Here is a 15,369-nt window from a genome sequence, read left to right as displayed (position 1 = left end):
CTCAGAGAACTGGGCTGATAAAGTGCCAAAACACATGGACAAAAACGTTTACCTGGAATAAAAAGTTGAAAAATGCTATTATGGGTTTGGTATTTTTTTAGACATTTGTAAGTTAATATGAATTTTGTTAAACTAACAAAATTATGAGATAGATATAGATGCATGAAATAGTACGTTTGAAAGCTCTCCATTATAAATAGCTACCAAAAATAGTAAGAGTTGGTTTCCACAATATAAACAAGATCAGGAGACAGAAATGAGCTTGTGTCTTCAGTCAGATCAGTGTGTACCATGGAAACCACGTGAGTGCTCATAGTGGGAAACAGCAATGAGGTTAACAGGCACACCTTAGGCCAGATTTAAGAGTGTCTATTTGGCAGGACACAGGGAGCTAGAGTTAGAAGCTCCACCATTTCTCCATTTTTTTCAGAAAAAAAAAATTTATTTATTTTTATTTTATGTGTATGAGTGTTTTACTTGCATGTATGTAATGCCCATGAGGCCTAGATGAGAGTGTCAGAGCCTCTGGAACTGGAGTTATGGATGGATGGTTGTTAGTCACCATATGGGTAGCTGGGAATAGAACCCGGATCCTTTGTAAGAGCAACCAGTGCTCTTAATACTGAGTCATCTCTCTAGTCCCCTGTTTCCCCATTTCTTAGTAGACAAGGTTTGGGTACATGATCAAAGTTCAAATGGACATCCCCAAGGCAATGAATCCAAGTATTCAGGGCCTTTTGGACATTACTAAGGAGAAATGCCAGCATCAAGCACCTAGGGCACCCAGATTAGCATCCTAATTATACTCCTGAGGCATTATTTGGCTTTGGTTCTGCCCCTTCTGTTCGTTTTGAGGGCTAACCTATAACCATGTAGCATGTTCTTTTTGGAGGTCAAACGACAACTCTGTGTGGTTGTTTCTCTCCTTCAACCTTTATGTGGGTCTCAGGGATCAAACTAAAGTCATTAGGCTTGCCTGACAAATACCTTTATCTGCTGACCTATCTTGTCATCCTTTCTAGTACATCTTTAAAAAATTTTTTGGGATTTATTTATTTTTATTTTATATGTATGAGTGTTATGTCTGCATGTATGTGAGTGCAGCTGTGTCACGCAATGCCTGCAGAGGACAGAAGGGGCCATTAGGTCTCCTAAAACTGGAATTACAGACAGTTGTTAGCAGCCATGTGGGTGCTGAACCTGGATCCTCTGCAAGAGCAGCCAGTGCTCGTAACCACTGGACCATCTCTTTCTGCTCCTCTAGTACATTCTTTAACTGCCCACATTGGACAGCCGTTTTCTCATTTGCAACCAAAAATCATAATCAAATTAATGTCACCTGTGAAACGGGCAGTAGAAAGATGGTACCCACCTGGCACTTTCATACTGTTTCACAGTCATCAGTGTATCTTCAATTGTTTTATTCACCAAGGTGTTCACACTAGCAATGAAAAAATTAATGGCCCCAAGAAGAGTCTCTCCATTTTTAGCCAGCAGCTTTTGGGTATCTGCATTATAGCCAAATTCTTCCTAAAACAAAGAAGTCATCTTAACTTATCCATTAATAAATTAGCAGACGAGACTCTGAAAGCCTTGAACAGATATCAATAGGAAAATATTTGATTTAGAAGTCTAGCAACAGAAGTTTTATTTTTTCTGCTAATCTTTAAATATAAGGATCTAAATCATAGCTAGATATATAATTAACAAAAGTTTAGTAAACCAAAATTATCATCAGCCCAGATACACAGCTAAGTCTAAACAATTTTAAAGGTTAAATTACTTTGCACTTGAAAGAGTATTTTAGTTTGTACATCTGTTTCTATTCTACTGTAAGCACAGCTGTAAGAGAAAAATACAGCAGATTATTAATCAGAGAAGCTATAACTTTCACAACCAAATTAGGGAACAACTGGTTAAAACTTTCAGACGTAAAATAGATTACAATTTTTTGTGTTTTGACTGAATCTCCTCAAAGTATAAATATTAACAAGACACACTTCTTTGTAAATGTAGTGACAGTTGGCTCCCAAGCTTAGGTTTATCTAGGCACACAGGTCTTGAGGAAGGATCACTCAACACCAGATTTAGTTCATTCTCTGAAAACACGATTTCTTAGCTCAGCAAACATTTCATACAACTCCTTCAGCTCTGGCAAGAACACATGCTAAATGCTCAGTAATGCAAGTTTCCCAGTCTAAGCTTCATTCATTCATAGCCTATTCAAGAACACACCTGACCTTAAATAGTGATCATATTTTACTCAAGATGTATCATTCAACTTGAATTCTCCAGCTTGCTATAAAATACTTCAATTTCAGTGGGGGAAAAAAGTAAAATTAAGGTAACTAGAAGATGAAAATTTAATGTACTGCACAATTATAACCCTAACACTCAGGAGGGTGAGACAAGAACAGCCTCAAGTTAAGGCCAGGTGGGGCTACACAGCAGGCTCTCTCCCAAAACAAACAAACAAACTATAAACAGTATCAATCAATGAATGGCAGGATAATGGATCTATAAAGAAAGGCAGGGCAGCTGAAGGTTTCTGGCACTTTCTACAAGCTAAATTACATGGGAAGTGTAAATAAATGGTACTGGAAATGGGACAGTATAGGATAGAAAGTTTTATAACTTCTAGACAATGTTTGCATACTACTGCCATATTTATTTGCTTTGACATTCATTAAGAAATAAAAGACAATATAAAGAGCTCAGCAAATAAGAGGAAGAAAACTACGAAAACTAGATTTGCATAAAAGTTGATAAAAAGGAAACCTTTACTACTTATTGTGTAAGAAAGTATGGACTATTACAACATCACTTGTAATACTGTGCTCATTTCTAAGCTCTGATCCACAATTCACATTATTAACTATGAAAAATGTCAAAGTTCTAATTTAACCCTGGGGAAATACATACAACCCAGAAGGCTGTTCCTTTATAAACAAGCAAACAAACCAGAGTACAATGAGATGAAATTTCAGAAACTGGAAAGCTACATAGCAAAGTCTGGAATTCTAAATTTACATATGAGAAGAGTCAAAGGAGGCAGGCGGGTGAGGTGAAGTGACTGTTCTGTTCAAGAATTTAAATGTCGCCCATAATTCTAAGAAGAAAATGTTCATAAAGCTTAAGATTTTAAGGGTAGGGAGGGGAAAGAACATGGGAGAGGGTAAGAAGGGGACCAATTAGAACAAAGTATAAATACGTATAAGAATGCCACAGTGAAACTTGTTACTCTGTATGTTAACATAAAAAATTAATTAAAAAAGAAAACATTTTAGGGCTAGCAACAGAGATCAGTGGTGGGCTACTTACCCAGCACGTGAAAGGCCCTAAGTTTGTTCTTTAGTGATGGGGGTGAAGGGGGAAACACTTTAGGAATTTATTTATTTATTTAATTTATTTATTTGGTCCCTTTGAGACAAGGTCTCCCTGTAGCCCCAGCTGGCCTGGAACTCACGGTGTAGATCAGGCTAGCGTTGAACTCACAGAGATCTGCCTGCCTCTGCCTCCTGAGTGCTGGGATTAAAGGCATGCACTGCCACACCTGGTCACCTTAGGATTTTAATATGTGATTTGAAAGCTCACATAAAATAATTAGAGCACTAACAAGGAAGAAATGAATATGTAAGTGTGTATGTTATAAATAAGTGTTTTACACCATAAATAAAATGACAAGCTTCAGTTGATGACAAGTCAATTTCTTAAGGTTCTCAGCTGCATAGGAGTATTTTACACATTATAAAGACTGAAGGCTAACACAATCCCAGGACTAAAGGTTGTTAAATGTGAGATTATAATACCCACATAAAAACAAACATATAGACCAATGTAGAAGAGAGACCCCAGAAATAAATCTATGTTTCTAATCTATAGCTAACTCTGTTGGTCTAATGGCTCATGTAAAATTGAATTTTTCTGTATTTTTCATTATGATATATATCATTATTTATATCAAATCTTTTCATTTCAATTTCTAGGACTAAGCAATTAATGCTTTAAATTATCTAATTCTTCAAGTTGGAAGTCTGTAGACAAAGATTTATATCTTTTGCTCTAGGCAAGATAAACACCCAGACATCAAAAGAGTCACAAGATATGAACAGAAATTCTTAAGAATGCTTTCTTGGGCTGGGGGTGTAGCTCAGTTCGTACAGTGCCTACATGAAGCTCTGGGTTTGATCCCCAGCACTGCATAAACCAAGCATGGTGGTACATGCTTGTAAATCCCAGCACTCAGAAGGTAGAGGCAGGACAATCAGAAGTTCAAAGTCATCCCTGGCTGCAGAGAGAGTTGGGAGTCAGCCTGGGCTAGAGGCTGAAACAAAAACAAAACAAAGCAAAACAACAAAAAATGTTTTGCTGAACACTTACTGAGAAAAATGCTGAAAAATAATTCCATTTAAATGTCATAATTTATTTTTGCAGTGCTAGAGAAATGCTAAACATATATTCCATCTCTGAGCTACAACCCCAGCCCTAAAGTTCATAATTTATTTTAATAATTTTAGTAAAAGTAGACCACATATCCACTGAAGCAAGTAACTATACGATTCTTCCTCAGCCTGGGCAGGCTGGGCAATCTTTCTCTTCTCTTTCACCAACATGCTTCTCCTAGAATCTCCAGTTCCTGACTACAAATGGGTCACTATGCTCACAAAGTGGTACTGCACATGCCAGTGCACAAACACAAAAAACTCTTAGTTTTATTAGAATTTAGCAAATCATAACCTTAACAAATTACTTCTATTATATCACCCATCACCCCAACTCCTAATTGTTATTTAAATAATCTTACATGGAGTTCTAGAGACTTCAAACTCAGGTCAGCAAATGCATCTCCAAGTTGCCTTTGGGTGTGCACCATCTGGAAAAGCTGTGTTGACAATGTCTGAGCCAATTTTAGAATATTTTCATATTTCTTCTTATTATCTCTTAATATGTCAATCTGAGCTTCAAGTTCAAGGTCCACAGTTCTTGAGCCACGGCCCAGTTTCTCTGATATAATTTGCCGAGTGCACTAAAAGTGGGAAAATGTACTTTGTTTAGGAAGAAAACTAAGAGAACAAAATAATACAGAAATCCAAAATATTACACTATATGGCACATACCAGTTTTTCACTCCAAACGAGCTAGTTAACAAACTGAAAATTAAATTCCCTTTTCTCAGTCCTGAAAAAGGATACTTACCAGGCCTATCAAACAAGCACTGCAAATCAGAAGTTTCGTATGTGCTGGTGGAGTTTTGTGGCTGTTATTTTTGAGACAGAGTCTCACTACACAGCCCTGGCTGGCCTGGAACTTGCTATGTATATCAGGCTGGACTTGAACTCACATCTGCCTGCCTCTGTCGCCCAGAGTGCTGGGATTAAAGGTGTGCACCACCATGCTTGGCCTTACTCAGAGGATGGTTTAAGATGTATCTAAGTAATTTACATATTGCCAGATGAATTTTTCATGTACTCATACTTCAAGTTTACCATATTTGTATGAAGGAAGAATGGAGAAGAAACAGAAAAAAGAAGGAAAGAGGAAAGGAATAAAGGGAAGAAAGACCATGACTCCTGAGTTCTTGTACTTTTGCTCAAACAGCATGTTACTAAATTATGTCACTCTAGTCTACTCCAGAAATATAGTTTTTAATGCACCTTATTTCAGAGCACATTTAAAAGTTTCTTAGTCATAATTTTTATTTATTATTTTTTAAAATTTATATTTACAATTTATTTATTTATTATTATTTCTATTTTATGTGTATGACTATATTGCCTGCATATGTGTAAGTGCACCCAGGTCATGCAATGCCTGCAGAGGTCAGAAGAGGGCATCAGATCCCCCTGGAACTGGAGTTACAAATGGTTGTTAGCAGCCATGCGGGTGCTGGGAACCGAACGCAGGTCCTCTGCAAGAGCAGTCACTGCTCTTAACTGCTGAGCCATCTCTCCAGCCTCTTACTATTTTTATTTTATGTGTATGAGTGTATTGCCTGCATGTATGTAAGTACACCCATTTCATACAATGCCGCCACAAATGGCTCAGTGGGTAAAACACTTGCTGCCAAGCCTGATGATCTGAATCTGATTCCCTAGGACAGGCATGATGGAAGGAGAGAAGCAACATGAATAAGATGTCCTCTAACCTCCACAAGCATGCTATGGAGACACACACACACACACACACACACACACACACACACACACACCCCTAAGTAAAAATAAGCATATAAAATGTCATCTAAAAACTTATAAATGGGCTAAAAGGACTACACAGCAATTAAAAGCATTGGCTGCTCTTGCAGAGGACCTGGGTTCAGTTCCCAGCACCTACATAGTGGTTAACAACCACCCATAACTTCAGTTCCAGAGGATATGATGCCCTCTTCTGATCTCCATGGGCATTGCATGACACAGGTGCACTTACATATATACATGCAAGCAAAACCCTATCATAAAATAAAAATAAACAGAAATCTTTCTTCCAAAAAAAGCCTTCTTAAAAAAACTATTATAAACATTTCTAGAAGATGAAAATTATAAGAGCAACATTTGTGATTTTAAGAAGAAAAACAACAACAGGAAATGTTTGAAATGGTAACAAGATAAAAGAGATATATCACTCATCCCCCCACTTTTGTAGACCAGATTTCCCCTACCAGAGACTTTTACTTTTTAAAAAAAACTTTTTTTTTTGGTGGGGGGGGGCTCTTTTTGAGACAGGTCTCCCTATAGCCCCAGCTGGCCTGGAACTCACTATGTAGACCAGGATGGCTTTGAACTCACAGAGATCTAGGAACCCATAAATGGCTCATAGGAGCGTATGTTTCTCTCTCTTTTGTTTTTTTTTTTTTTTTTTTTTTTTTTTTTTTTCTAACAAGGCAAAGAATGTAGTATTTTCCATAGCAACCCAGATATGGTAATCTGCAGAGAGTCAAGAAGTAGGAAGTCACTGACTGAGGTTTGTAGGAGGGACAAAATGAAATGCCTACTATTACAAAAGTGATCATTTAAAAAGAAATGTCCACAAGCACATAGTTGGATCAAGGGCTAATAAAGAAATGTTTTCCAGAAGTTAAGACAGTAAGAAGAGTAAGATACTGATTATGAGGCAAGCAGGTAAGTCTGGACACCTTAAATAATTTAAAATATATTTTATTTACTATTTTTATTTTATTTGTATGTGTATTGCCTTGCATGTATACAAGCATACCCATGTCATGCAGTGCCTGTGGAGGTCAGAAGAGGACATCGGATCCCCTGGAAGTGGAGTTACAGATGGTTGTTAGCCATCACATGGGTGTTGGGAATTGAACTTGGATCCTCTGCAAGAGCAGTCAGTGCTCTTAACCACTGAGCTACCTCTCCAGTCCCCAATTTTAGTTTATGTGTAAGAATATTTGCCTATATGTATGTAAATGCACCCATGTCATGCAGTGGCTGCCCATGGAGGTCAGAAGAGGGCCTCGGATCCCCCAGAACTGGAGTTATGTATGGTTGTTGCTGTCATTGGGTGGAAGAGAAGTCAGCACTCTTTCTGAGCCCTCTTTCCAGCCCCACATTAAATACATTTTGAACTGACTTTACATAGCATATATTCTTTTAGAAGTAACTGTACAGCACTAAGGAAAGACTAAATAATCTAGAAACCAAAGTGCTGCAGGTTGTGCCACACAGCTCTGTAGAAACTGCGGTGAGAAGGTGGGAACTTGTTAGGCATTTCACCACTCATCTTGGGCCTCAGGACGTTTCTGACAGAACCCCGATTGTAACACAGGATTTTTATTTAAATTGATTCCTGAAACATACTGAAATTAAAATGCAAAAATGAAAACTAGAATATATTACAAAGCAAGCTTAAAGAAGAGAATCTAATTTCTGTAGCCTTTCTCAAAGTCCTTAAAAATGGAGACCACTTAAAACAAGCCAGATTAAACTTCCCAAATAAATTAAGAATTTACTTAGAAGACAAGGACTTCCAAATGAAGGGAAGTTAAGGAGTTGAAAGGTAAAACAAATGACTAACCTATACAGATCTCCTACCTGAAGGAAGGTGGATGAAGTAAAAGACACACAGAATATCTGGAGTCACCATCCTACTGGCTCATGAACATATAAGATAGTCACTGAGAGCTCTGAATATTTAAATAGCACAAAGAACTTTTCTGTGATGAGAAAAAAATAACAGACATTTAAGTACAAAAGAATAAATTCATAGCAACAACTGACAGATTAAAGAAAGGTTGGTAAGATAAAATACAGAGAGGGAAGCATAAAAAGGAAATTGAACAGGAGAAATAGGTCAGCCAGTACAGGAATGAGGCAACATGACAAGAAAAACAGGCACAAGAGTTTAGAAGACACTGGCTTAAAGACAGCGAAGATTAATTTAATAAGGGTGTGAGTGCTAATGGAAAATCCCTGAAGACCCGAAAACAGTATATAGTATTTGGTATTTAAGAAAGGTACCCAACAACTCTGAATGCTAAAATTGAGATGCTACAAAAAAAAAAAAAAAAAGGTTAAAAAGCAAATAGGAGGAACTTCAAGTTAGTTCTTGAATTCACCATCTTCTTAAATAGTATTGCAATCTATCTGATATTATTCAAAAATTTTGAATCCAGAATTAATCTTTTTATTTAATCTTACCTGCAGAAATAGTTGGGAATAGTGTGCCTTGTTATGTATTTTTTTTGTCTGTTTTTATTTTTTCTTCCTTTATAATCTATTAATTTTTTTGGAGACAAGGGTATCCTGCTATATTGCCCTGCTTGAAATCTGTTTAAAAACAGATACTCACTCAGAGTTGTTTGATATCTTTCCTTAATATCAAATTCTACTTAAAAATCATTCTTAAAAAACTACAGAGATAGCTCAGCAGTTAAGAGCAGTGGTTGCTCTTGCAGAGGACCCAGGTTCGGTTCTCAGCACCCACATAGTAGCTACAGCTGTCTGTAACTCCATTTCCAGGGGATCTGATGCACCGCAGGCATTGTACAACATGGGTGCACTTACATACATGCAGGTAATACATATACACATAAAATGAAACAAATATTTTTTTAAATCATTTTTAAAATCTTTAAGAATTGGGGCTGGCTAGGGGCTGGAGAGATGGCTCAGCAGTTAAGAACACTGGTTGTTCTTGCAGAAGACCTGGGTTCGTATCCCAGCACCCACATGGCAGCTAATAACTGTCCGTTAACTCCATTCTTAGGGGACCCGACAGCCTCTTCTGACCTCCGCGGACAATGCACAACATGGGTGCACTTACCTACACGTAGGCAATACACGAATACACATAAAATAAAAATAATAAATAAAAAAATCTAAAAACAATTCTCTTTAGAGAAAAGCTTAAATAGAAGATTTTTAAAAATACAAGTGTAGTTTTATCTTTTATTATCTTTATTATTATTATTGATCTTTTTTGAGACAGGGTCTCCCTATAGGCCCAGCTGGCTGAGATCCGCCTGCCTCTGCTTCCCAAGTACTGGGATTAAAGGTGTGCATCACCACACCTGGCTCCAAACAGAAGATATTAAAGGTAGAAATTATGAAGGGGTCAGGATCAAAATCATGGCCAGAAACTCTAAAGTAGTATGACTAACAAGCACAGTTTTAAATTCAACTATCCCAGAAAAGGTGCATAAAGCATTATCCAATGACAATGGTCGACCACATCAGCTACAATTTGGACCAAAAAGGTCAAAAGAGAGTTATGCAGTCCATAAAGACCACCATATTCTTTGAGAAGGCTGTCAACCTAGACAAACTGACTACAGGCTCCATAAAACCATGTAAGTCAGAACTTCCTATCTCTCTTGTAACCCAGGCTAGAATGTCCAAATTAAGTTGATTTTCCACATAAAAAGCAAAATGGTCACTCTGAAGAAAATGACGCTTCTTTCATACAGTATAAAGGTTTAAAAAAATAAAAGTGCATTTTAAAAATAAATGAAAGAAGCTCAATATGTTACAGAAGGTACACAACTGAAGTGGAGGGGAATTCCAAATAGCTGGCAAATACACCCTTATGAAGAAAAGTACAGAAAAGTGCAACGGCAGAATGCTTAAGAATCCTGAGTAATGAGGCATGGATCAGATCTGCAGACAGGAGAAGCAGTAAGACATAAAGTGAGAAAGGTGGGCAAGGGGACAGCTTCATGTCAAGGCAATGGGGATCTGCTGAGGGATTTTAAGCCAACACTGACCATACCAGGCAGGTATAATCCAAGACAACTGGTTGAGAAGCTGTAACAATAGTGACAGAGCATCACAGACATGAACTAGGGCTGTGCAAGCTGAAGCAGAAAATGTAAAAGAAAACCAAGGAGGCAGATTCCATAGGACTTAATGACTGACTAGCTATGTGGGATCAGCAAGAAGACAGGGTGGGGATTGTGACTATTCCGGCCAGTGGTTGTAATGTTAGAGATACAGAGGCAAAAATCATACATGGGAGGGCACACCCCCATCCTTGAGAATGGAGGGGCAAGGACTTGTGAGAATGCCCTGCATTAGAAGAACAGCTTAAGTAGACATCACTTTTTGAAGACTATCATTGGTATTCCTCAGGTCCTGTGCTGACACAAACTAAATAACTTCTGGAAAGATTCATGTAGCACATGTCAAAGCACTATTATCCTTATGAGAAAACTTGTGTTGGGGATATAGCTCAGTGGTAGAGTACTTGCCCGGCACATGCAAGACCTGTAGTTCAATCCCCACACTGTAAGAAAACTTACACTTTTGTAGAGAATTCCAGTTTATATTTTAAAACTATTAACTGAAAGCATAATTTCTTTCTGCTTTATCCTTGAGAAGATACATGAGAGATGTGCTATGTGTAGAAATATTGACAGATGTGATTTGCCAACCATTAGACCCACAAAGAACTCAAAATACAGAATGCTACAGCTCGTGTTGCATCCTGAGCTGCCGGGTCTTCCATCTTAGGTTCTCCATGAATTCTAGTGTCTGATCCCTGTTAAGACTCAGAAGTACTAAGTAGATTGTGGCTTAGTCTGTTTGTAATGCACCAAATACATTGTAGATTTAAAGTTTTGTTTATTTGCTCTATAGAGAGCATAAAGAAAATAACCACCAATTACCCTGAAGCAATACAAACAGTGATGTTAACAAACTTTTACAGCCCAATTCATTTGTAATCTACTGCTGCCTGTACAGTTAATACTTGGTTATTACAAGAAGATCAAAGAATCTTAAACTTTGGAGAGCTAATATGCCTCTCTTGATCTTCAGTTGCTGTAAAATACAGAGAAAAGGTTAGGCTCAGTGGCAGGAGCCTGTAGTCTCAGCTACGCAGGAGGTTGAAGATGGAAGAACACGTGGGCCCAGGAGGGGAACCCCGGCTGGCCACAAAGTGAGACCATGTCTCTTAAGAGTAAATGAAATATCAAAAAAGGAGAGGAAGCAAGTACATCTATAACAGCCTTACAGTTAAATGTATTCTAAGATATGTCTCTGTGTGTGTGCATGTGTGTGTGTGTGCACATGCGTGTGTTGAGACAGAGTCTTGCTAAGTAGCCCTACTGGCCTAGAACTTGTTATGTAGACCAAACTCAACTAGTCTGCTTGTAGCAATCCTCTTGTCTCTGCAGTATTTTTTTTTTCAAATATGTATATTATCTTTCAGAGTTATGCATTTTAGTAGTCTTACTCTTTTCTACTATTAAATTATATGTTAAGATAGGCCGAGTGTGGTAGCACATGCCTTTAATCCCAACACTCCAGAGGCAGAGGTAGGCGGATCTCTGTGAGTTCATGGCCAGCCTGGTCTACATAGTTTAGTTCAGGCCAACTGGGGCTACAGGGAGACCCTGTCTCAAAAAACAAAAACAAAAACCAAAATACAAAAACAAGAGCAATAACAACAAATTATATATGTTAAGATAAATAATGGAACAAATATTTCATTTTTAAATCAGATATTCATGCTTATTTAGATTGCATTACTCTTTCTTACATATGCATGTAAGTGCAATATACTACTGTGAATAACATATAAATGAAAATTCTTAGAGCCATTTAGGGTGGAAATATTTAAAAAATTACAAACCTTGTATGTGTTGAGACTCCATTTCCTAACAAGTTCTAACTTTTCCATTGCAGGATTTTTAATTTCATCTGCTAGAATAACTGGTCCACTTTTTGTCTGTGTTCTCTGGCCACCTGCATAATCGTAACAAAAGACGAAAGCACAATCCAGATGAAGACAAGGCACAAGAGAAAATGGAACACTGCTGCTATTCACGCTGAACAACTCACACAGCAAAACAAGCTTCCCACAACGTGAAGGACTAGAACTTCCTGGAATCATGGAAGATAATTTCCTAATCACACAAAAAAATCTCTGTCTACTAAACAAAAATGATAGTTTGTCTCTCTTTTAAAAGTTAACCCTGCTGCAGTGAACTTTTTTCTATATTGTTTAAAATAAATAAAAAAGTTCACAATGAATCTGATAGCCTATTGACTAAAAAAAGAGCCATCTATGGCAATAAAAATTCCTTCAGTGATGTCTTTACACTTTATTACATAGGCCAGAACAACAATGTAATTTTGAATGATTTGAAGAAAAATAAATATTCATTCAAAAAACTAATATTTGAGCTGGGGAGATTGCCTACTCTGTAGTGTCTGCTGCATACGCATGAGGATCTGTGTTCAGATCCCTAACATCCATGTAAAAAGCCTGGCATTTGGTGTGGGTCTGTTACCCCAGCACAGGCATAGGGGTGGGGTGGCAGATCCCCCGAGTTCAGTAGTCAGCCAGCCTAGCTCATTCGATGGGCTCCAGGCTTAGTGGGAGATCGTGTCTCAAAAATAAGGTGGAGAGTGATGGTGGAAGACATCCAAGGGTCTACCTTTGGATTACACACACACACACACACACACACACACACACACACACACACACACGCCCGAGAAAATCAGGGTGAGTGAACATTTTCTTTTCCCACTTGTTCCTATAACCAGATCAGCCTCACTATAAAGATTCAGAATGATGCCAAAAAACAAATAAAAAACCCCCCAAAACAAACATCTAAGAATTTTAAAAAGTCTCATAAAAAGTTAATGCTAACATCCCATACAAAAATGTAGTGTTCATTTTTCCCTTTTTTTTTTTTGTTTTTTGTTTTTGAGGCAGTATCCCCTTTTGTAGCTCAGGTTGGCCTTGAACACTAATGATGCTTCTGCCTCAGCCTTCCCAGTGCTGGGATTACAGGCATGTTTTACCACGCCACGCCCATCTTATTTTCCTGATTTTATAGCCTAGCAACATTAAAGCTCAAAGGTATAGACTTTTTTCCCTCAAGTATTTTTCATTGGGCTTACTAAGGAAATTATATAGTAAATTTTTTGCATTCTGCAAACTTACTATGTAGGTCAAGTTTGACAAGAATATACAACTTTTTTACAAGACCCCATTCCCAGTAAGATCACAACTGTTGAGGCTCCCCTTTTAGTACTGGGCAAAACTGCAAAGCTGAGAGGTTAGAATCAAGTAAGTGAACCTATACCAACCAAAGCAAAGAACAAATTAAAGCACATTATATTTAATATGTTTTTAACCTTTAAATATTTAAATTTCAGGTTTGCAATGCAATTACTTTGAAATGATAGGAAAAGAAGTTATGGCTACAAAAGTTCATTCTCTTATTGTTTAAAAAAAAAAAGAAGCAGCCAGCATAACCATAACGGCCAGAAAAACGCACACCTATGAACACAAAGCAGGTGATTATGAAATGGAGTTAGTTTAGCTTCAGCAGGAACAAGGACGATTATCCAATCAGTGCAGTGAATACCTGAAGGGACAACTAAATCACCTCCTTGCTGAGCCAGTGGAGCTGCAACCCTGCTGGGAGACAGAACAGATGGCAAAGGTGGCTCTGGGGAACCTAGAAAGGGCAGACATTAACTGTGAAAAGTCACTTCCTCCTGTATATGCCGGACAGTTTGAATAGAAGTTTACTAACAATTCCTTTAATGGAGAAGGATCAAGACAGGAATTAAAATACTTCCTTCCCTTCTTGCAAGAAAGGAGGAGTAGTAGTAAGGATCTGCTTCTGGGTTGAGTTCTTATATAAACTTTTCTTCAAACTATGAAAACCAAACAAAGCAACTCACTGTATAAGGAATTGGCAAGACTGTATCAAAATAAAACCTTCCCTGGAGTCTGTTATTTCCAAAATCAGATCACAATTAAGTCCCAGAGTTCAATGAGTAAGTAAATATCTCATAACTCTCTTCCCTTTTATATGAAGAAAAAGCTCAACTAAAAACACCAAGGCAGGTAAGGATATTGAAGCATACTTTAATACTCCTTACAAAAATGTGAATGAATTACGTTCTTCTTAGGAACTGTTGTCAAACTTTGCAAGCAGTAAATCAATATCATGTAGTACAAACCATTGCTATTCACAATGGGGATGCAAGGTACCTAGAATACCCTGAGGCCTGTTAGAAACTCAAAATCTCAGGCTCTGTTCCAGACATATTGTTCTTTCCCACATTCATTCCAATTTATCTGTACATGTCTTAATACAAGAGGTTCTAAAAAAAAAGCTACACCTCTGCAATAAATACTTAACTAACCCAAGTATGGAAAAATTCTCTTTTGAATACACTGATCAGTAATGTGGCATAAAATTTAAAATGTTTTATAAACTCAGTTCAAAGAGACAAAATTACTGCCATTAGCATGAAACATACTGTTCATTTTAATTTAAAGGATTAGAGTATAATTCTGAGCAAGTAAAACTAATTGGCATTTTAATATGCTGCAGATTATAACGGCCATTTTAGTTTAACTACTCCACAGTCCTGCCACTATGGGGGAAAACATTAAATGTCAGTCAAATAATTTCATTCAAAATATTTAAAATGTCTAAACAATATATTTAAAAAAAACTTAATGTTGACTTTTAAATTTGGAAATTGGAGCTAGGACATGACCCAAGATAGAGCACATGCCCAGTATATACAAGGCCCTGGGTTCAGTCAGCAGTACTACAAAACAAACAAATCAATAAATAAAAATTAGGAGCTAGTCATTCATTAAAGGAGTGCCAAGCAGGGTCACTGGACCCTCGCCTGAGTATCCAGCCACTTTTCCCAGCCAACTAGTTCAGCCTTGGAAGACAAATGAGGAAGAACCCAATAGAGGGATGCTTTTGGGAACCCTTGTCAAGAAACTCCAATGAACTCTCCTATGAACATTTGAAAATTACCCCATTCTGACTTTTTTCTAGTTCCCTATCTAGAACTTGTAATGCTAATTACTCTTGCCTTTACTTCTCTTTCACATCTCCTATTCACCAGTCAAGGACTTTCTTTTCTCCCT

The 15,369-nt window shown here is 37.5% G+C and overlaps 1 protein-coding gene across 5 annotated transcripts in view; it reads right to left on the bottom strand.

Moving 5' to 3' along the window:
• Positions 1 to 15,369, bottom strand: part of Arfip1 (ADP ribosylation factor interacting protein 1) — a 90,901-nt gene that overhangs the window by 18,361 nt on the left and 57,171 nt on the right. For 2 of the 5 annotated variants that reach the window (XM_017803539.2, XM_008854263.3), the window contains exons 4-7: positions 13,832 to 13,924; positions 12,082 to 12,194; positions 4,805 to 5,026; positions 1,373 to 1,530 (exon numbers count right to left, since the gene is read on the bottom strand). In XM_017803539.2, coding sequence (XP_017659028.1) covers positions 1,373 to 1,530; positions 4,805 to 5,026; positions 12,082 to 12,194; positions 13,832 to 13,924 — 586 coding nt within the window. The remainder of the gene's footprint in view (positions 1 to 1,372; positions 1,531 to 4,804; positions 5,027 to 12,081; positions 12,195 to 13,831; positions 13,925 to 15,369) is intronic. The other 3 variants (XM_008854264.3, XM_017803540.2, XM_017803541.2) reach the window with 2 other exon arrangements.

The sequence above is a fragment of the Nannospalax galili genome, unplaced genomic scaffold (genome assembly GCF_000622305.1).
Source record: "Nannospalax galili isolate Female #2095 unplaced genomic scaffold, S.galili_v1.0 scaffold305, whole genome shotgun sequence".
Classification (NCBI taxonomy): Eukaryota; Metazoa; Chordata; class Mammalia; order Rodentia; family Spalacidae; genus Nannospalax; species Nannospalax galili.
This window is presented reverse-complemented; position numbering and strand designations above follow the sequence as displayed.